Source organism: Condylura cristata, unplaced genomic scaffold, assembly GCF_000260355.1.
Source record: "Condylura cristata isolate star-nosed mole 26May11 unplaced genomic scaffold, ConCri1.0 scaffold00051, whole genome shotgun sequence".
Taxonomy (NCBI): domain Eukaryota; kingdom Metazoa; phylum Chordata; class Mammalia; order Eulipotyphla; family Talpidae; genus Condylura; species Condylura cristata.
Window position 1 is genome coordinate 1,154,483 of NW_004567152.1, and position 23,263 is coordinate 1,177,745.

General features: G+C 43.1%; 2 protein-coding genes across 3 annotated transcripts in view; one reads left to right on the forward strand and one right to left on the reverse strand.

Moving 5' to 3' along the window:
- LOC101619342 (protein HIRA) overlaps positions 1-19,433 on the reverse strand; it is an 88,567-nt gene extending 69,134 nt beyond the window's left edge. For both annotated transcript variants that reach the window (XM_004694963.1, XM_012734239.1), the window contains exon 1: positions 19,134-19,433. In XM_004694963.1, coding sequence (XP_004695020.1) covers positions 19,134-19,170 — 37 coding nt within the window. In that variant the 5' untranslated portion in view covers positions 19,171-19,433. The remainder of the gene's footprint in view (positions 1-19,133) is intronic.
- Positions 19,434-20,193: 760 nt separating this feature from the next.
- On the forward strand, positions 20,194-23,190 carry MRPL40 (mitochondrial ribosomal protein L40). The gene is made up of 4 exons (XM_012734240.1): positions 20,194-20,302; positions 20,637-20,720; positions 21,748-21,906; positions 22,753-23,190. Exons 1-4 carry the CDS (start codon positions 20,250-20,252, stop codon positions 23,075-23,077), a joined length of 621 nt encoding a protein of 206 aa, XP_012589694.1. The 5' UTR covers positions 20,194-20,249; the 3' UTR covers positions 23,078-23,190.
- Positions 23,191-23,263: the final 73 nt, after the last annotated feature.

Consider the following 23,263-nt stretch of genomic DNA (forward strand, 5'->3'; position numbering starts at 1 on the left):
TATTCAACTTGATGTACAGTCCCTCTGAGGGTAAGGGTTGAAGCTACTAGCTCTTGGAACTCTCACAGGGTCCAGTATGACCCCAAGCCTACACGAGGAGCCCATGAAATTGGATGGCTACCTGAAGGGACCAGAATCACAAAAGTGCCATTAAGAGTTCAAAATCCAATAGATTGGAAGGTAATCCTAGGGTCTATGCCCAGCAGCTATCTTTCTGGTAAACTGGTTTGCTTCTAGGCTAAGAGTGGTATGTCAATCATTGTTGAATTCATAACTACTTTCTCAGCTCCTAGCACTGATCTAGTGAGGGTGACACAGTAATTCTCTGGTGACAAATCAGATGCATGGCAATGAACTGAACATCAGCAGTCACTGGTAGAGACAATGGACTACTGTCCAGAATCTCTTAATTGAGGATGTTGCGGTTTTATCATCCAAGAGGAAGTGGCACATATACCAGAATGAGGGTCTAGAATCATACAGTGGCAACTGTGGGCAGGGCAGGTAGTGACTGTCTAAAACCTCAAAGTCCTGCCAGGATTCTGTCTAATTAAAAGGCAGTGATCACCTGAGCCCTAGGAAGCCCCTAGCTCCTTCTTGTAGAGAAACATGCCTCTGGAGTCAAACTGAGAATAAGCTTCCATAAGACCTGAGGAAATGTATTCTTACTAGTAATTACTTGATAAGGGAAAAGCAGCTATGCAAAGCTACTTATGAGCAAGTATGCCAAATAAAAGTATACCTATTCTCTATTTTATCTCAGGGAAAAGTCAAACCTCAAAAGATTTGGAAAACACACCAAATGTTATTTTACCTCTAGTACTTACTGAATTCCAAAGCAATAAAAAGTGCAACAGGGCCCTTTCACCCTGTAAGTTCCTGTCTGGTTCCTGTCAGAAAGCTCCTCAAAGACTTCAAGGCCAAGAACCTGAGATCTATCATGACAGGTCAAGTTCAGTCAAACAGTTGCTAACTACCTTTCTGGAACACTTACAGTGTGTTCAAAACAGTCCCAAATACTGGAGATTCATTCATTCCTGGTTTGCTCTGAGATTTTATTCCAAAGGTTGCTCTAGAAGACAAGCCCAAACACAGTTCAACACTCTACATAGCTTTGAAGAAGCCAGACCTAACAGCAAAGTGTACTTATAGAAGCCTGGGAAAAAATGAGTCTGTGAGTTACTTTTCTTTCATAGCTTAGACAGGACAGACCCTAACTAGCCCCATCTAATCTTTAAGACTCCTGAAAATGATACTCAATGATGTAAAAGAAGGTAGGTACTGAGAACACAAATGAAAAAAAAAACTAGATGTGCTTAAATTAATGCTTCCATGTCTGTGCAGGTCAACTGGCACACTCCTGCCCTTCAACTGGCACACTCCTGCTCTTCCTGTGGCGGTAGCTACCATGGGTGACTAACCAGAGGTTGACATGCTGCCATGGGAGTTTTCCACACTTTCCCACAGGCTGAGGGGATGGGAAGTAAACAGCTGTCAGAAGATGAGCTATGAGAAGTGTTTCACAGGAAAGGAAAGGGCAATTGGTACAATGGGCTCAAATCATGCAGTTGCTGTTGCCCCAAGTATATGAGAAATGGTGAAACCAAGGTTCAGAGTTCTGGTAGACACCAAAGGATAGTGACCAACTAGCGCCATTAAGACCCTTGAGAAATTCAAAAAAGCAGATGTCTCTAAGTGTGGCAAGGAGAATGGCAGGAAGACTCAATCCCATCAGGACATCCATCTCTACTCAGGCCCCCTTGGAAAGCTGTAGGAGGTTCTTGGAGTTGTCAACTCATTATTCCACCTAGAAGAGTCAGAGCCACAAAGCAGTATGTTCTCTCATTTTTAATATAAAGATTGATTGATTTATACATGCATGCATACAAGAACTGTGGTATAGGCCAGGTGTGCAGGAGTTGAGAGGAGGGGGTGAGAGGATTCACCAGAGACAGAGTGGCAAGCAAAAGAGGCAGATCTACTGAAATACACTGCTGAGAGGAGCAGCGGGTGAGACAGGAGAAGTCTACTGTGTCATGTGGGGTCAGTTCCTTGGCCAGAGATTGAATTCAGGCTGCAGCGGTGGTAGCATGACAGTGCTGAGACCTAACCCCTATGTTACCAAAGAGGCTCCCCACAATGGATTATGTTCTGAGGAGCTCTGCCTTGCCCATGCCAGATACTCTCTCTCTCGGGCATGACATGCTCTCATATGTCTGATGTGCCTCTCAAATTCTCCAAGACTTCCTAAATTTCACACCACCCTTTGAGACAGGAATTTCTGACATTTCTGATTTACAGATGAGGGGGAAACTGAGGCACACAGTTATAAAAGTTGTTCTAGGCCACACAGCTCTCTGGCAAAATGCCAGTATCTGACTCTACAGCCTGAGGCTTTAAATACTACAATCCCTAGTGGTGCAGGGGTTAAAGTCTTACCATTATCCAAGCTACTATCAGCCACTGTGGAAAGAGTTTGATCCCAACCTAGGGAGCTAACCCACATGATGCAGTATACCTCACCTGTCTCGCCCGCTGCTCCTCTAAGCAGTGTATTTTAAGTCATCCTACCTGTTCTGCTCCCCACTCTATCTCTGGTGAAACCTCTCAGCCCCTGAACCCTTTGGCCTACACCCCAGCTCTTGTATGGATAATTAAGTAAAAAAAAAAAAAAAAAAAAAAAACTACAATGTGTTCCTCTAGGGAAATCTGGGAGGGGATATACATGGAGCTGTCCTGAGGGTGGGTATGACACTGCGTGGAGGGAACTGATACAAACCCCACAGGTAGAAAATAGGGAGTAAGAGTCAGTGTGAGAAGTATTCACTGGTCCAGATGACTGGGCCCTTAGATTTGCTATACAGAGCCATCACCCTGGATGTCCAAACCCATAGGCTCATGTGAGACTTATTTTGCTTTTCCCATAGGCTTTAGAGAACTACATCTCTCAGGACTTATTCCCGTGTGCTTCCCCCTTTCCTAAGATTTGGGTTGGCCCAGTAAACCATTTTAAGTGTTTCAGCTCCAAACCTGAGTGTAAAGAAGACCCAATAGTAGTTCAACTTTTGCCTTCTGGAGGAAGCCAGGTGCCATATAAGAAGTCCAACCACCACAGTAAGGTAGCAGAAAGACCACTATGCCAGGATGATTCCAAGCATGTGGAAAGGCTCAAAGGACATAATCAACAATTAGAATCAAGGCCCAGAAAATAGGACCCAAGGTTCTCTTGTAGTCTCAAACTGTGCTAACCATCCCAGCCGATAATATGAGGAACAAGAGGTGCTGTGCTGTTCCTGCTAAGTTGCAAAACTGCAAAATATAAAATGGTTACTGTTTTAAAGCAGCAAGTTTTGAGGCAGCTTGTAACTTAGTAAGAAATAACCCCAAATGGCAATTCATTCACTTCTTTAGAACCAAAGAAGTTCTGAGTCAGTATCAGTCTTGAATAGACCCCCATAAGGAAGGAACATCCACTGGGTTCTGGTAAGGGCTTAAGTCTTTAAGTCCCTAAAGTCTGTGAGACACATTACATGTCCTTCCTTCATGGCCTAGGGGTTAGCTGCTGAAGGTCTAAGTTTGATCCCTGGCCAAGGAATTGACCCACATGACACAGTAGACTTCTCCTGTCTTCTCCTGTCTTCACTCACTGCTCCCCTCACCAGTATATTTCAGTGGATCTGCCTGTTCTGTTCCCCACTGTCTCTGGTAAATTCTCCACCACTGCTACCTCTGACCTACATCCCAGTGCTTTCACACAAAAATAAAATAAAAAAAAATTTAAAAAGATTCCCAAATTCACTTACCTGTAAGTCACAGGCTAGCCTGACTTCCCAAGAGCAGGCACAGTGAGCCAGATCAAGCAGAGAGCCTCAGTTGCATAGGCATCAATCATCACCCTAGTCCTTCAGATTGACCCACTGTAGCATCCAGATGTTTTCGCATTCATCTCACACCTATGGATGCCTACTGTGCACCTGATATTTAACTAAGCAGTGAGAATATAAAGATGTAGAAGGTGCACTCTATCCTTAAGCTTCCAGAATGCAGATAATCTGTACTGGTCAGTCCAAAGAGGGCCAATTGCACAAACAGAAAATCTCCTAAATCAGTTTGTAGATGCCTGCAGAAATCACAGCTGAATTGAGTCACAAGAGTAAGAAGTCAGCCACTATAATGGGAGAGGCAAAGGAGACAAAGCAGGGAATTAAGAAATAGCATGTTTGGAATACTACTGTAGACGGAGTGCAGGTAGAAAGTGGAGAGAAGAGGTTTGAGAGATGGGCCTTGGAAAGGTTCTGGTATGACATAGACCTTCTACTGTCACCTTCAAATAAGGGAAATAACAAGGTTAGAGCCATACAATTATGTGGAACATCAACTTTAGTTGCTAAAATGAAGGAATTGTTAAGTTGGAGTGAACCTCAAGCTTCCAGGGGAAGACAACAATGAAGGCTAGAAATAGGACTGTTTTAGCATTACACAGCTCTAGGTTGAAACCATGGTCCTCTTGGTCTACCAGCTATGCCACCTGAAGTTTCTTAACCTCAAAACACCAGTTTCCTAACTTGCACAACAGGACACGTTCACCCTCACAGAAACCTTATGAAACAGACTAAAATTAAAATGCCATGTCACACGGCTTCTATGTTCCACATTTGAACATTTCTGAGGTCAGGATGAACCTTGGTGAGTGCTATGATTGGCACTGTTTATAGTGATGTATCATGTACTGTAAGAATATGGTAGTGGCCTATACAAAGCCAGCAAGGTGTGGCTCCTGCTAGGCCTTTTAGTCCCAAGGAAAATATTCCCTAAGTGGGAACAGATTTCCTTTCTCCAATGGTCTCTTCAAGGTGAAGATGAGAAAATACTTATGCTTGTTTCTTTGGAGAACTTTTCCTGTGTCACAGTATAATGATAAAAATGAGTTTTCATCTAATTCAGTGTTTGGCCTTTCTTTGTATAGAGACCAAAAAAAAAAAAAAAAAGAAACAAATACCAGGAATCTCACACTCATATATTGATTCTGAATGTATCAATGTACTGATACTGAATCCTTATATTCTCACTGCACATCCAACACAATCCATTCTTTCTGGGGCTCTACTTCCAGGTCACCTCTCCTGGACAACTTCCTGGGCCCTTCCCAGCATGCACACAGTACCATGCATGCTCTTCATCTGGCAGGGAATGAAACACAGTTATGTAGGCTGAATCAGTCAGATACAATCACTTCCTCTCTTGCATCACAATAAAGATCCTGGAGAAGGTCCAACTGTAGATGTCAGAGAGAAGGATGTCCAGAAAGAACCAAGATAAATAAGACAATCAGCCCTTTGGTTTGGGCTGCTGTCTCTGACCTTTAACTTGGATAGTTTATAGTTATTGAAAGATCCGTGAGCATGTCCTGTTGGAATGGAAAATTGGGGAAATTTAGGCCTTTGTCCACTGCATCTTGCTCCTGGGAAGATTTCTCCCCTATAGCCCAGTAATAGTTTTAACAAATTTTAGAAAACTTGCAGTAAAAATGAAACCTGAAAAATGTTTTACACATTAAGTAAAAAATGAAGTTACAGGCCCTCCCTGGTGGCGCAGTGGGTTAAAGCACTGCACTGAGAAGCTAAAGCCACTTCCGCATGAGTTTGATTCCCACCTGCCCCGGAAGTGACCACATGGCGTGGCAGACCTCTCCTGACCAGCCCGCTGCTCCCCTCAGCAGGGTACTTCGTTGATCTGCCTGTTCTGCTCCCCACTCTGTCTCTGGTGAAGCCTCTCGTCGCCCCTGAGCCTCTGGCTTGTACCTCAGTTCTATATGCACAAAATAAATAAATCTTTAAAAAAAAAATGAAGTTACAAAATACTAAAATATCAGATAGGAACAAAAATATGTTAATGTAGAAAATAGTAATTATTCCAAAAAATATAATGAATTTAGTAAAGCTAAAGAATACAAAAGCAACAAACATCAGCTACATTTCTATACATTAACAGTGAAATACCCACTGAAGAAATCAAACAATTACATTTAAAATAGAATCAAAAGAATTAAATACTTGTAAATAAACTTAACTAAGGATACCAGACTTGTACACTGAAAATCAGAAAACACTGCTCAAAAAAATCAAAGACACAAGTAAATGGAAAGACTTCTTGTGTTCACAGACTGGAAGATTTAGTATTGTTAAAATGTCAATTTTACTCAAAAGCTATACAGTTAATACAATCTGAATAAAAACGGTAATTACTTTTGGAAGGGAGGTGAAATATAAAAACCCATCCTAAAATTCATATACAATCTCAAAGGACCTATCTATAATAGTCAAAACAATCTTGGAAGAAAAATTTCCAAGTTGGATTTCTTGAAAATTAAAAAGGTTTTTTTGGACCCTCCTTGGTGGCACAACGGGTTAAAGCACAGCACTATGAAGCTAGCCACACCACAGCCTCTTCAACAATTCCGTCCTCGGCTAGGGAAGTAACTCACATAGTGCAGCAAACCTCTTCTGTCTCACCCACTGCTCCCCTCCACAGGGTGCTTCGTCAACCTGCCCGTTCTTCTTCCCAGTCTGTCTCTGGTGAATCCTCTCACCACCCCCTGCAACTCTGGTCTGTACCCCAGTTCTGTATGCATAAATAAATAAATCTTAAAAAAAAAAAAAGAAAAATCCTGGCAGATGTGACAAGGATGACACTCAAAGACATTATGTTACCTGACATGTCAGTCATAAAACCACAAATACTGTATGATTCCACTTAAGTCTTTAAAGCAGTTATATTCAGAGATGTATTATAGAATGAGGGACTGGGGAGTTGTTCTCTAATAAGGTCACAGTTTTAGCTCTGCAAAATGAATAAGTTCTAAGATTAGATGTACAACAATATGAATATAAGTGACACTACATAATGACACATTTAAAAATAGTTAAGACAGTAAATTTTATGTTGTATAAAATTTTTGAAACATGAAACAAAATTTTTAAACATGCATGCGCAGAAATATACCATAAGATGGAGGAGTCTGGGAAGGCAGGAGGTATGTGGTTACTTGACTGTGGTTGCAGATAAAACGCTACACAGGTAAAAAGGCTATATAGAACTAAATACCACCCCTCACTCCCCACAAATGAGTACAAATAAGATCTAAATAAGATGGGTAGATTAGGTGGATTGTATCAATGTTGATGCTATATTATATTGAGTTTTGTAAGGTGTTACCTCTGGGAGAAATTGGACAAAATGTACAAAGGATCCCTCTGTACCATTTCATACAATTATGTGTGACTCTACAATGATCTCAATAACAAACGCACACAGTGACTGTCATATTAAAAAGATCATTTTCTTGTACATACTCTAGTATCAGAAAGTTCTCCAGAGAAACTTTGTCCCTGGGCCCTCCCTGGTGGTGCAGTGGGTTAAAGCGCAGCACTACAAAACTAACCACAGTCACTTCAGTGCGAGTTCAATCCCCGCCCCAGAAATGATCCACATGGCACAGCTGACCTCTCCTGTCTTGCCCGCTGCTCCCCTCAGCAGTGTACTTCATCAATCTGCCTGTTCTGCTCCCCACTCTATGGTGGTGAATCCTCTCACTACCCCTGCACTTCTGGTCTGTACCCCAGTTCTGTATGCATAAATAAATAAATCTTTTTTTTTTTTAAAGAAGCAACTTTTGCCCCTAAGTTTACTAATTTAATTCTAAGCTGCATACCAGAGGACCCCTCTTTAGCTTCTCCAGAATGGAATTCCTGATCTTTTTACCACTGTCTGTCTGCCATTACAATTAAGGCAATTTCTAAACATTTCTTTTGAAGAAATTTATTTATGCATACAGAACTGGGGTACTTACAGGCCAGAGGTGCAGGGGTGGTGAGAGGAATCACCAAAAATAGAGTAGGGAGCAGAACAGGCAGACTGATAAAGTAGAGTGCTCAGGAGACCAGCGGATGAGACAGGAGAGGTCTAACATGCCATATGGGTTACCTGCAATGCCTTCAGACAGCCTCACAGTGCTGCACTTCACCCACTGCGCCACCAGGGAGGGCCCATTCCTAAACATTTCTGATCTCATCTCAAGCTCCTTCTGCCAATGACTGGTCTCTCCTTCACTAGAATGCACTAAGCAGGCTCCTTTCTATCCATGATCTCCACTGGCCCCTTCCTTGGTCCAGAAGGTCTTTTCCAATATACACCACTGCTCCTTCCTAGGTCTATCCTAACCATCCCACATAATATTATTAACCTCAAACTGGTCCTTTATTGTATGTCTGTTTACCCATAGAATGTCAACTTCAAGAGCTTGGAACTTTTGTCATTCTTAATCAAGGAAGCATTTCCAGTAGCTAGAGGTACTGGCACAAAGTAGGCATTCAATATTTTTGTTGAATGGCTGGAAGAAGTCCATGGCAGAGGTCTCAAATCCAAACATACCTTATGTCACTAGCATCTCAATCTCTGGAAGGCAGGTTCTTCACCTCCTAAAGGTTCTCAGATGTCACCACCTGCAGGCAGGAAGCACGGCTTTGACTGGCTCACAGAGCCATCTGCTGCTGGCATCTTTACTGCTTCCAACCACAAACAGTACCTTAGTTTTCTTAGATAAACACTACCACAATAACATCTCATAGCAGCTAGAAGGCCTTTAAGGTTCATTATCCTGCACTGGAAGAAAGCTGTAGCAATCATGCAACTGTTTTGTTGCTGTGTTTTACTGTTCTGCCATGAATGAGAAGTAGAAGAAAGTGACTGGTATATTATTTCCAGATCTTAATCACTTCCCTGCAGCATTTGCCAAAACAAAATCAAGAGAGTTTTGGTAACTATCTGTTACACTATCTGTTTCTTCACGCTATTTTTTCCTAATTTGCAGAAGAAATACTCTTTAAAAGTTATCTGCTAGAAGAGCTAAAAAGACACTTCTCCAAAGAGGAAATGCAGATGGCCAACAAGCATATGAAAAAAATGTTCAACATCACTTGTAATAAGGGAGATGCAAATTAAAACCACGAGATACCACCTCACCCCAGTGAGAATGGCACATCTTCAAACAACTAGCTACAACAAATGTTGGCGAGGATGTAGAGAAAAAGGAACTCTCCTGCACTGCTGGTGGGAATGCAAACTAGTACAACCACTATGGAAAACTGTTTGGAGGTTCCTCAAAACTGCTTAACATGGAGCTTCCCTACAACCCAGCAATCCCACTCCTAGGTATCTACCCAAAAGACACAAAAACACTGATTGCAAAAGATACCTGCACCCCCATGTTTATTGCTGCTTTATTTACAATTGGAAAAACATGGAAGCAGCCCAAATGCCCAAAAGTAGATGACAGGATTAAAAAGATGTGGTACATATATACAAAGGAATATTACTCAGCAACCAAAAAAAAAAAGAAAACACATGCCTTTTGCAGCAACTTGGATGGAGCTGGAAAAGATCATGCTTAGTGAGATAAGCCAGAAAGAGAAAAATACTGAATGGTTTCGCTTATAGCAGGAGAATAATGGACCAGGTGAGAAAATAATAAGAATAATGAACAGCCATTTTGTAAGGGTGGAGTGGGGAATGGGATCAAAAACGGGGGGGGGGGGCGTGCACGGGTCTATAGTGATGGCACACAGGTGACTCGGTGATGGGAAACCCACGGGGATTACAATTGAGATGGAAAAAAAATGCACAAAATGATGTAAAAATAAACTATTATATTATTAAAAAAAAAGTTATCTGCTAATGGATTTCCATAAATATAATTATCTCTTCCACCCACTTTCATTAGAAAATTAAGAGCTATGTTTCCACAGAGATGTGATAGCTTAAAAACAATCACAATTAAAAAAATAATAAGCCTATTTTACTTAGGTGAAAAATGTTCTGTAAAATTTTTCACTATTCCAGTTATATGACCAAAAGCAGGGTCCAGGGAGGCTATCCATTAGAAACACTGTGCTTGCGATGGTATCAGGGATTTGGCTAATGTTTAAAAAAACAAAAAAAATAATTTTATAATGTAGTATAAACACTGCATAAAACTTTTTTGAATTTCATATTTTTCAAATGGACTATAGAAAAGGGTAATGGGAATTGGTGATGGGAAGCCCACGGGGATTACAACTGAGATGGAAAAAGGCACAAAACGATGTAAAAATTAATATAATTTTTAAAAAGGCCAAATAGTTATTTTCCTTTTCGCATTTTCTAATTTTTCCTAAGTTGAATGTGGAGTGCTTTTTTAAATATATAAATAAGTTTATTTTTACATCATTTTGTGCATTTTTTCATCTCAGCTGTAACCCCCGTGGGCTTCCGATCACCATAGTCCAGTGCATTTCCTCGCCCCCCCCCCACTGCTTTTGATCCCATACTCCACTCCACCCCCATAAAATGTCCCTGGTATATAACTGTTCATCATTATCATTATTTTATTTATCTTGCCTGGTCCGTTATATTCTTGCTATGAGTGAAACCATCCAGTATTTTTCCTTTTCTTTCTGGCTTATTTCACTAAACATGATCTTTTCCAGCTCCATCCATGTTGCTGCAAAAGACATGTGTTTCTTTTTCTTGGTTGCTGAGTAATATTCCATCTTTTTAATCCAGTCATCCATTTTTGGGCATTTGGGCTGTTTCCATGTCTTTCCAATTGTGAATAAAGCAGCAATAAACACGGGGGTGCAGCCATCTTTTTGAATCAGTGTTTTTGTGTCTTTTGGGTAGATACCTACGGGTGGGATTGCTGGGTCATATAGAAGCTCCTGAACATGGAGTACTTTATAAATTAAAAATATCAAAATATAAAAGGCTTCTTCATCCAGAGTCACATACAACACAGCGTGAGAAATATCCTAATATAACATAGAAAAAGACAAGTCAAAATTGAGCTATTTATCCTGTTCCGTAACAACAGCTCTAGGGTAGAGCTCTACTATTCTCAAAAGGGAGAAGGTAAAGAGGTCACTCACTGTACTGGCACTTAGGAAAGGCCCTATGTGGTAGGGTTGATTAGGCCCATCTGTCTAAAATGGAATTCTGGCTCCTCTTCCCCATTCTGCTCCTTTCAGTCTGACCTCAGGGGATAGCAACTCTATACTTCAGTTCTCTTTTATCTCATACATTTGACCCTAGTGACCTCACAATATTATCTAACCTCACAATACAATCTACAATTCAATGTTCTAAGCAGGTGCAAATGTTCCATACTTTGTGTAAGGAGTTTAGTATTTTAGTCAAAGCTCATCAAATTGTATACTTAAGGTCTGTATATTTAACTAAACAAAATCTACCTAAAAAACGTAACACCTCCTGGTAGCATAGGTGTTAAGTCTCAGCACTGTAACCACCATGACCTGGGCTCGATCCCTGGCCAAGGAGCTGACCCAAGTATGGTGCAGCATACCTCTCCCGTCTTGCCTGTTCCCCTTAGTGTGTTTTGATGGATCCATCTATTCTATTCCCATGTCACTGGTGAATCCTCTCACCACCTGCACCTCAAGCCTATATCCCAGTTCTTCTATGCAAAAGTAAATAAATAAAATCTTTTTTCTAAAAAGATTTATTTATGCATACAAAACTGGGGTACAGGCCAGAGGTACAGGGGCAGTGACAGGATTCACCAGAGACAGAGTGGGGATCATAACTGGCAGATTGACAAAGTACACTGCTTAGGAGAGCAGCAGGTAAGACAGAGGGTCTGCTGCACTACGTGGGTCAGCTCGGGCCAGGTATTGAACGTGTGCTGAAACGGTTCCTAGTGCTGTGCTTTAACCCACTGAACTACCAGGGAGGGCCCTAAATAAACAAAATCTTTAAAAAAAAAAAAAAGTATGTGTGTGTGAAGGGTAAATGTACAGCTTTCTTTCTCCCTTTCCCTCCCTCCATCTTTCTCAGAATCCATTTCTTTTTTTTTTTTTTAAGTCTTTTGAGCAAGAGCTGCTTTAAAAAAAAAAAAGTTTTATTTATTGATGCATACAGAACTGGGGTACAGGCCAGAGGTGCAGGGGCAGTGAGAGGATTCACAAGAGACAGAGTGAGGAGCAGAACAGGCTGATCGATGTACACTGCTGAGGGGAGCAGTGGGTGAGAGACAGGAGAGGTCTGCTGAGCTATGTGGATCAGCTCCGGGGAGGGCAGGATCCAATCTCACACTGAAGCAGCGGTAGCTAGCTTGCAGTGCTGCATTTTAACCCTATGCACCACCAGAAAGGGTCAGAATCCATCACCAACTTGTGCTTAAGAGCACCATCACCAACTTGGTCCAAACCATATTTATTTCTTGCCTGGATCACTGAGACAGCCTCTTTACCGGCCCTGTACTTTGCCCCCAAACTCAGTCTAGTCTCTGTGCAATAGTCAGGGAGATGGGCAAGACCCACGTTTGACCATATTATGCCTCTGCTCCCATGCTCTGAAGAGTTTAGGCCGTCCAGCAGTCCACTAAGCCTTTCTAATCAATCCACTATTCACGTCATGGCTCACTCTTAACCCTTGGAGTGCTCCAATCTCAGGACAACCTTGCTATTCCTCAAATCTGCCAGCCAAGTTCTAGCTGTTCTCTTTGCCTAGAATGTTCCTCTCTCAGATAGTTGCCTTCCTCACCTCCATCAAGCCTGTAAGTGGGTGCCAAGGTACCTGTCCAGGTCACCTCCCTCCAAGAATGATGCATCATGGTCCCCCAGTATGGGAATGTTGACAGCTTATGGAGGCTCTGCTTCCAGTTGAGTCTTACAGGAGAGACCTGGTCTCAGTGGAAAAACTGCTCCAGTCCCCAGACAGACTGCACCCCAGTGATTTTGGACATGGAAGTATAAAAGTCTTGGTTCCTCACTCCAATTAAAAACAACTCTGAAGGGATACTCTAGGGCCCCCCACGGAGTTCGATGAAGCTTCTGTAGGATTTGCATCACAGCCCAACTTCTCCTAGTCCATTTCTGCTTCCCTCAAAACCGCCACATACCCATCTCCTCTCCTCACCTCCACCTTCCCCTCCACATCATCCAAGGTGGGGATTCCAAGAGCTCTCTCAATAACTCTACTGCATACAAAACTCTTCAATCTGCTTCCTGTGACAAGGTCTTTGTTCTCATTGTACTTTCCCACTCAGGTTTTTCCAAACCCTATTTAAAATTCCTTTCTGCTCCAGCCCTACTCTTAACACTTCTCATTCTTCTGCTGTTGACCCTCTGCCTACCCGCACTGCTAGGGTTCGCTCTGTCTACTATCTCCTACATCTCCCTTTCTTCTTACACAGAACACCCTCAGCAGATACCCCACCTAGTCTCACTGCACCACAACGGATCATACCTGCTGCTTAAGTCACTGGCTTAGCACTGGCAGCCATTCAGCACTCATTACTTGTTGAATGTATGAATTTACTTAGTACTCTCCTTTGCATGGCCTTCTACTGGAAGATGCAGTAAACCTGGAGTTTGCTTCAGTGAACATCTATCTATTCCTGGCCCTCAAAATGAGTCTTGCTAGCACTTCTATCCCTTACCAGAGTAACACTGTCTGTCTGTCCTCAGTTGGTAAGTGCATACTACTTTAAAACAACAACTTTGACCTACATGAGTTTTACTTTTGCCAGAGGTATTCAAAGTAATCTGCTATGTTTTCTGTTTCATTTACTTCCTTTCCTAAAATGGAAAGCTCTAAAACACAATTATGTAAATGGTTGTCTTAGGTAAAGATTTAGGCAGAATGCTTCTCTCATCACTGGAATCCTCAGTGGATTCCACCAGAAAGTCTGATCCATTAAGAACTAGTCAGAAATTCTATGAAGCAAGTTAACTCTGTTGTCAAAGGTATCAGACACTGTTGGACCTCTTTCCACCAGGCAACTCTGGTCCACTTTCCAGTAGTCAACACTTGCCTTCACCCTCTGAGAGCTTACTTTCAGTGGGGAGGTTGCTAGCAGAACCCCAATTTTACCCAGATATCTAATAAATCCTAATGTAAGCCTAGACTAGGCAATGGTGATTACTGTGAAGGCGGGCACCTGATCTCATTGGCTCAATCAGGTCAATGGAGAAGACAAAAAGTCCATGATGAGAGCATACAGGCTTCTCCCTTCAGCTCTTCCCTGAAAGCATTTGAATGCTATGCTTCCCACCAATGTAAAGTCGTGTGTGTGTGTGTGTGTGTGTGTGTGTGTACACGCCAGAGAAAGCTTGCTAAGCATAAAGTCCAAGGCCTTTGAATGGCCAAAGAAGAGGCCAGAGGATAATACCCAAGTAGGAGAGGGTTCCTGGTACCAAGTTGTACCATGTGGTCTCTGAAAACTCTTTCTTAGGGTGCAAAGGGTACTCAAGCTCTCCAGGTTAAAAGTCACTAGCCTCAACACAGGAACCACCTGGCAGATCAGAGTGAGCTGGGTCGTTGGCTGGAGTTTGGATGTGAGTTCCAACTATAGCGTCTTCATATCTGAATTCTCTTCAGATATATTCTATTTTCTTAAATCAAGTCAATGAAAGACAATATGGAAAAAACACAAACTTCTCAAGTCTGCAGAGGCGCAGCTAAGGAACATTTTATGAGCTTCATTTCACTCATCAGGAAGAGAGATGAAAGGAACTTTCCCTAGCACATATTTGGCAAGATTCAGACCATCGAGAAACAAAAAGAACTCAAAAATAAAAGGTAAAATTCTTGACCTCAAGCTTATAATCTAGTCGGAAAAAATTAGACTAATACATGAAAAGGCAAATAGTAATACAGATATTCTTATCTAGAGCAGGGGTTCTCTACTTTGGCATTACTGATACTGGGGCCAGATGGTTCTTGATTGTGGAAGACTATCCCATATGTAGAGTGGATAGATACTGTGGCACCTCCCCCTCAGCTGTGAAAACCAAACATGTCTCTAGACATTGGCTTCTTTAAAAACCCTTGATCTTAAGTAACTGTAAAGTTTATCATAAGGATCACTACAATCAATAAAACAGCATTGTGGAGCACTCCCAGACTATTTCTAGAGATAAGTCTGCAGTACCCCTCCAAGCAGCTGTGTAGGGTCTTACATGCCCGCTATTGACTTCATTACTATACCACCTGGCCTGCTTTTCTCCTTCAAGTTGATTCATTTATTTCACTCAGATGTAGAACATCTCAAGAGGAAGCTTTAAAATCTTTTCTGATACACGTTGGGGGTGGGTGGAAATAATTCAACTATAGGACATGGAGGTATGGGGGAGGGAATTGATACAACTACAAATCATGAAGCAATGTTACTCAAAATTTGACAAATACCTTTTTACTACATTTCCATCAACTTGAGCCAAAGGCCAACGGAGGATAACAGCTCTTTCAGGCCTGGCCCTCTGTTAGAATGGATTTCACTGAAAAGCTGAGAAAGGCGGCTGTCTGCAGAATGAAAGGTCTGTAACTCTCAGTATCAAAGACCCAGGGATGAGAAGAACCATGAATCCTAATGAAATTTTTTTCCTCATTTTTTTTTTTTAAGATTTCTTTATTCATGCATACAGAACTGGCCAGAGGTGCAGGAGTAATGAAAAGATTCACCAGACAAAGTAGGGAGCTAGACAGGCAGACTGATGAAGTACACTGCTGAGGGGAGAAGTAGATGGCTCAGGAGAGGTCTGCCATGCCATGTGGATCACCTCCGAGGCCAAGGGTCAAACTAGCACTGAAGCAGCTGTGGCCAGCTTACAGTGTTGTGCTGTAGCCCGCTGCACCACCAGGAAGTGCCCTAACGAAATTTTCTATACATATAAAATGTATTTTTCTACAACAAAGAATCCATATCATTTTATTTTCTGACCAACGTAGAACACAACTTTCATAACACAACTTAGAAATGATCCTTATTTTGCCAATTAAACATATAAGGGATACTATATTCAAGAGTACAGAGTAAAATGTGTGTATGTATGGTGCCTGGCATATAACTTCTATACAAGTGATAAACATAATTAGCTCTTATCATATATACACTTATATATGATAAGAGCTAATTATTTATGCATACGAGAACTGAGGTACAGGCGGGGGGAGGGCAGATGAGAGGATTCACCAGAGACAGAGTAGGAAGCAGAACTTGCTGAGGGGAGTAGCAGGTGGGTCAGGAGAGGTCTGCCATGTGGTCACCTGGTCTCCTGCTTCAGTGGTGGGGGATAGCTTCACAGAGCTGTGCTCTAACTCACTTGAACCAGGGAGGGGCCTTACTATATATCTTAAAGGAGTCTTTTGAAATTGGGTTTCAGGGTGAAATAGAAGGTATGAATCTTCATCTTTATTCAGATTTACCAAGGCCCAGAAGTTAAGTCACAAGCTTAAGAATTTAGTTAGTAAGTGGCGACAACTTAAACCCAGTGTGATCCATGTTCAAGGATCATTTCATGGTGGTATGATAACTTCAAGATTTATTAACACTAATTGATCACCTTACAATTATCAAACTGGAGGTATTTGGGTCACCAGAGGACAATGGCAATATCTGGATACATTTTTAGTTGTCACAAATGGATGTGTGTGGGGGTGAATAGGGGTCTACTGGCATCTATTGCAAGGCGCCAAGGATGATGCTAACATTCTACAATACAAAGGATGGTCCCCACAGCAATTATATAGTGGAGAAACCCAACCAGGAAAATGAAGACCAAAAGTATGCCTATTTTGCCCTCCCTGGTGGTGCAAGGGTGTTAAAGCTCAGCACTATGAGCTCTCCGCAGCCACTGCAACCTAAGTTCCATCCCCAGCTAGGGAGCTGAACCACATGGCACAACAGACCTCTTCTGTCTTGCATGCTGCAACCCTCAGCAGTGTACTTCAGTCAATCCACCTATTCTGTTTTCCGGTATCTCTGATGAATCCTCTCAACCCCTGCACCTCTAGCTGTACCCCAGTTCTTGTATGCATAAATAAATAAATCTTTTAAAAGCATGTATGCCTATTCTCCAACAGATATTCTCCTTTTCCTTTTAATTTGCCTATTTGCACTGGCCCTTCTATCCAAACTGAATAGATCCTCTCTAACCCAGGGAAAATATTGAGTCCTTCCCTCTTTGGACTCTGAGACATCTGAAAATGATGTTCAAGTCCCATAAAGGAGTGAGGAGACATGCTTGTAAGCGAGGAAGCTAAGAAGTTAAAATGATTCATTCTCCAAAGAACCATGGTCACTTTATGCATACAAGAACTGAGCTACAGTTATCCAAACTAAGTATGATTTAATGGTCACTATCAACCATTCTGGCTTCCAGCTAAGCAACTCTTCACCCCAAAGCAGCTCTCAATATTCACCAGTCTTTAAAGAACTGCTTAGTAGTGATCCAGACCATGATCATATCCTGTAGGAGAGTGGTAATTTATCCCGATATTTCTTCCACGCATTCAAGAAGTCAGAGGTTTATTTCAGGAGATTTAAAAAGTAAAGAAATTAGTTAAATTAATTAAATCCCATCCAGTCAGTCTTATTTTCTACAGCAGTTTGTAGTTTAGAGAAGCAACTGAACACTACCAACTGTACCGTGAAGAAGGCAAAGCAGATATCATTATTATTACTGACCTAGGCAGAGCATTTTAAAATGCAAATTTCTTCAGACCTTCATTTACAGTGCAGATAATTTTCTTTGCCTCATTCACAACCATCATAATTTAGAATTACTAAACATTTGCCCAATTTTCCAGGAAAAGATCTATACACTATACATTCAGGAGAGCAACACAGAAAATATTCAAGTTTATGGTTTTTGCTTTCATGCACAATAAACCTAGTTGTATTCTTGTAAATTATGGAAATGTCAGTAGCTGTAGTTAACATTTATTTTATATACTTAGTGGGAAAGCACTGCTGGATGAAGGAATACAGAGGTGAAACAGTCCCCAGCTTTGGGGTCAGATGGCAAAACACTCACAGGGACAGCACCTACCTAATAGAGTAATTCATGAAGAATGGTGACAGAAGAAAAGGTAACTTCACCTAGGTCCTGAAAATGAGCAATATATCACACAAGAAGATGAAAGGAGAAAGCACCTCTGATCGAAAGAGCATAGATGTTCAGCTAGTGCAGTAGCAGACAGCATTCTGGGATCAAGTTCAAAACTAAAAAGCTACATGTATTTTTTTAAAAAGCCTCTTTAAAAAAAAAACTACATACTTGAAAAGAAACCTATAGTTCCACTTTGGAAAAAAAAAAAAAAAAACCAACTCTGCACTCTAGTTCAAATGCAAAGTAGAAATGAGAAACAAGACAACCAGAGTGACCATTTGCCTGTCCTCAGTGGAATCAGGTAAGAATTGGGGCTATAGGTTGGAGGACATGCAGTTCCTGGGCTTCAGTACTGTCAAGGACAGAAGAGGTTCTGACCTCATTTTTCTGGGGAGGAAAGATCAATTCCTCTAGTTTTTAACAAGGTAGAACTAGGACAAAACTGCTGGTTACCATTGGCTTCCTGCACCACAGTCCGTTCTCAATCAGGTCTGAGAGTCCATTACCCCAGGGTGAGCTTGGGGCCACAGCTGAAGAGCTAAGAAAACTCCTTTTCTAGAAAACACGTGTGTCCTATTTGTCCCTACCCAAGTCACCATCAAGTCGTCAGAAGCTTGGTTCCTTCCAGGGTGTGCTTGGGACCTCAGCCATGAGCCTAGAATTCTGCGACCAGATTCCCCCAATTGGGAGCACTGTCACCAGATTCAGGTCTTGGCACAGGCAGTTAACAGCGCTTTCTGGTGCCAGAGATGTGCAGATTTCGGGTCTTCACCAGGTCACTCAAAGGTCACAGGGGATATTCACGCATATTAACACACTGGATCATCTGAGTACATCCTGGCCGATGCAGACAGTGGGAGAAGTTAGCCTAGCAGGAGTTAGCTGGTGCGCAAGGCCGCTCCCTAGAGCCAGGCCACTGTCCCTTCACGGACCACAGGTGGGCGACCAACGGCACAGCTCTAGTGCAGGAGAGGGATGGGGAGATGCTGAATCAACACTACCAGCGGAGCACGTGCTCCGGCTCACCCACCTCCCAGCGCGGGGGACAAAGTCCGCTCCGGCTGGCTCCAAGACTACCGCACCGGGAGTCGGGGGTGAGACAGTTAGGGCCTGCGCACGGCTCTGACTCAACTGTAGAATCTGCCCCAACTCTGGGCTCAGCCTCCCACGACCCCCGCGCGCACTCACCATTGTGGTTGACCCAGGTCGGCTTCAGGAGCTTCATTGTTCGGCCGCCGCCGCCGCCGCCGCCGCTGCCGCCGGGCTCAGGCAAGAGCCGCGTCCCTCAGCTTGCCCGGGCCATGGAGCCACCGCTGCCGCTTCCTCCTGCACAGCCCGCCCTCCGGCCGCCGCCCGCCACGTGCCCTCAGCGCCGCCGCGCCATTACCGGCTCGCGCCCCCCGCCGCCGCCACAGCCGCCCCCCAAGTTCGGCCGCCGCCGGCGCCGCCACAGCCTCATCCCCTGCGCCGCTCCTCCTCCGGCGGCTCCCGGGCAACGCCGGAAGTCACGGCGCGCACCTGCCAAATCGCCCCGGCGGGAAACCGCTCTCTGCGCGGTTGGGGCCGACTGAGCTGTTCGCGGACGAGGACACTGCTGGGCAGCTCCACTTTGGCTCTGACCCGGCGCGGCAGCCTCCTAGAGCAGAGCAGGCTCAGTCCACTGTGGGCAAGAAGACCCCTAGTTGCAGCCCTGGCCAGCGGAGTTAAGCGGGGTCGGGTGACGTAGACGGTCTCTAGCCAGCTATACCTCGCCGGTTCGGAACGACTAATTAACTAGCTTCCGTCATTCATCAACACGCGCTTGTTTATTGGGCATCTCGCGAGCGCCAGGCCACGTGCCAGCGTAGACCTGTAGACATCTGCGGGTGCCCGTGGCCGGGAATTCGAACGAATGCGGGTTGGGTTAGGGGTTGAGCTTGACCCGGGTAGAGGCGAACACGTTTATTGGAAGGTCAGAACCATTTTCATAGATGTGGACACTTGGACCCGGAGCAGCAGAGTTACGCTCCTGGGCCACTCCGTCTACCATGAGAAGTCTTGGCCCTAAAGGCACAGGCCTATTACATACAGCAGAGGCGAGTGTAACTAAGATATGGGCCACACACGATGTGGGGTGCTCTAGTTGTTCTTGCGAGCGGCCAGGAGGTCCAGGAATCTGCTACGTCGGGGGCGGGGCCAGACGGGCTCTAAACCGGAACTTGGGAGCGCGGGGCGGCGGGATTGGCGGACCTTTACGCAGGGCAACGCCTGTCGGACCGCGAGTGGCGCTTTCCCGGAAGCGACCTTTTGGCTGTCAGAGGGGCAATGGCCGCCGCGGTGATTGGAGCTTCCGCGCGCGTTTTGCGCCCAGCGAACTGGTGAGTGCTGATACTCGCGGAGTCATAGGGTGCCTACGGCGTGCGCCGAGGCCGAGCTCTTGGTTGTACAACTTGGCAGGCCACTCCTGTCCACGGATTTGTCTGGGATGAATCACCTGATCACGTCTTCTCTTGTGGATGAAAATTTCATGACCCCAAAGAGCAGTGACCTTGTCCAGGTGCTCCCTGTTAGGAAAGGGAAATTTTTAAAGATTTCCTACATTATCATGGACTGTCACATCCAGCAATTACAAGCTGGTTTTGAGGACATTGTAAAACTTTTTATCCCTGTGTAGTAGGGAAAATTGTTTTATGTATACCCATCTTTTTTCAGGTTTATGGGGACTTGGCAGACACAGATTAGAGACACCCACCAGCGAGCTACTTTGTTGTCCTTCTGGGAACTCATTCCCACGAGGTAAACGCTATCATGGGCCTGACCACATTGAGGATGTCAGAGGAAGATAAATGTGTGAGTGAATAGTGCAGAAGATTGTTTGCAAAGTAAACGGCTGCAGTTTCTCAATTTGGACAGATGCTTCTCATTCAACATTCTCTACATGGAATAATTAATTAAAAAATCAGTGTAAAAGAAGTTTAAGTATTCATTAGCTCTAATGTGATTTTTGTGTGTGTTTTTAAGGCACAACATAAACTTATTTCACTGTGGGCCTTCCATTTCTGAGTCTCTGAAGAGATGGGGACTGTTATATGAGTATTGCTTTTCCACCTAGGGCTCTGGATACTTTCTGGAAACATGATTTTTAAAACTTGGTCTTGATGCTAGAGAATTTGATTTTTACTTATTTTATTTTTTTGGTGAATTATCAGCATAGGAACTGTGTTCCTTAGAGTAAATCTCATTTTTTCAATGCTTTATGTTGGGAAAATTTGTTGTTAAGAAATCACAAGGAGTAAATAGTGACATGCCAGTTACTTTTTATTATAATGTCTTGTTTTTATAAACCACAAGCCCATTTAAAATGTGAGTAATTAATCTTGTATTTTCGCTTTTCAGTACAATCCCAGGACATACCTGAGCCTCAGCTCTAAAGATGAACAGTTCCCCTTAGTTTTACCCTGACACCCCATTAAGCTTTTTCACTCCTTTCTGGTTCTTACAAGGACCAGAAAAAGTGTGCATTGAAAAAGTGTGATTTACTCTAAGGAACACAGCTCCCGTGCTGATAATTTACTAAAAAAATATCAAATTCTCTAGCATCAAGACTAAGTTTTAAGAATCAAGTTTCCAGAAAATATCCAGAGCCCTAGGTGGAAAAGGGGGGTGAAGAGTGTCATCCTGACACACTGGGATCATAAAGCCAGGCCCTTCCTCAGTGGAAAGTTCAGTTCAAGTTTGGGGTATACTACATTCAGTAGCATGTTCTTCTAACATGTTTGATATACTGAAGAGGAAAATGTTTAATGCTTACTTTATCCATTAGAGCAGAACCACTGAAAAAGAAGAAGAAAGTAGATCCTAAAAAAGACCAAGCAGCAAAGGACCGTTTGAAAAAGAGGATCCGAAAATTAGAAAAGGCTAGTCAGGAGCTAATTCCTATTGAAGATTTCATTACCCCTGTGAAGTTCTTGGATAAAGAGAGGTAAGAGTCCTCTAGGTTGAGCTTCTCAGAGCAGAGTGTTCCATTATCTCCAGGTAATTCTAACTTCATGGGGTATCCTGTGATGGTAACTCATGAGTAGGCATACATGGACTTTGACCTTCTCTGATTTTTTTCTCCTTCTTTGTGTTTTATGGCAACTAAAGAAAGCATATTTTGGGTGGTAACTTTTGAATGAATAAATGTGAAAAGGATACTCAAAATAGTTGTTTGAGAAGTCAGGCCAAATCAGCATTGCTCTGGAATTCACACTGTTCCCCTTTAGTAAGAGCAGTTTCAACTGGGATTGATGAATAGAACCTTGTTGTGTCTTCAGCCTTTGCCCAACCTTGATGATAGAAATCCATAAAGCATCTGCTGTACGATATGCAAATGCTAATAGTTGGGATGTGTTGTATGTTATGTTGTTACCTTATTGTAAAAAATGTCTATCACTTAAAAGTAGCACACAAGTACTGTTTTTTTTTTGTTTTGTTTTGTTTTTTTTTTTGGTATTCCTGGGCTGATTTAGATTCTTGATTCCTGGAATTTTGGTATTCATTTTTATAACACTATTTTACACTTACAAGCTACCTCTCAACAAGGTAATTTATGCCTGGGGTAGATATACTACAGACTCTGAACTTACTATTTCTTATCTCTGTGAAAACCAAGTAACACTGGTTGACATCAGTTGCAATGGCTGCCATTCCTTAACTTGTCCCAAACTTCCATTTTCTTAAGTCTCATCCATGTTTTAGCAGTGGGGATGCATGAGTCATATGAGTTACCCAGACTTCCTGGCTAGGAACACCAGTCCTTCACATCTTTGAATTTGTGTGTTCCCAGACAACGGCCCCAGGTGGAACTCCCTTTTGAGGAGAGTGAACGGAGAGCTCTGCTTCTGAAGAAGTGGTCTCTGTACAAGCAACAAGAGCATCAGATGGAGAGGGATGCCATTAGGTCAATGCTTGAGGCCCAGCAGGAAGCTCTACGGGAACTGCAGCTCACATCCCCAGAACTCCATGTGGAAGCCATCAAGAGGGACCCCAACCTGTTCCCTTTTGAGAGGGAAGGGCCAGATTACACACCACCAGTCTCCAACTATCAGCCTCCTGAAGGCAGGTACCATGACATCACCAAGGTGTACACACAGGTAGAGTTCAAGAGATAGAATTGTAGACAACTGTCCCCAGAACATGTGTTCTGTAGAGCCAGAATGACCAGAGTTCAAGCCTGCTTGCCAGACACTCTGATATATGATGAATAAATACAAGCTTAATTGTCTGTGTTTTATGTGTCAAAATTTACCTGATGATGCTTGGGTTGAGCCACCCGCTTCTTGCCAGGTGCTATAGAG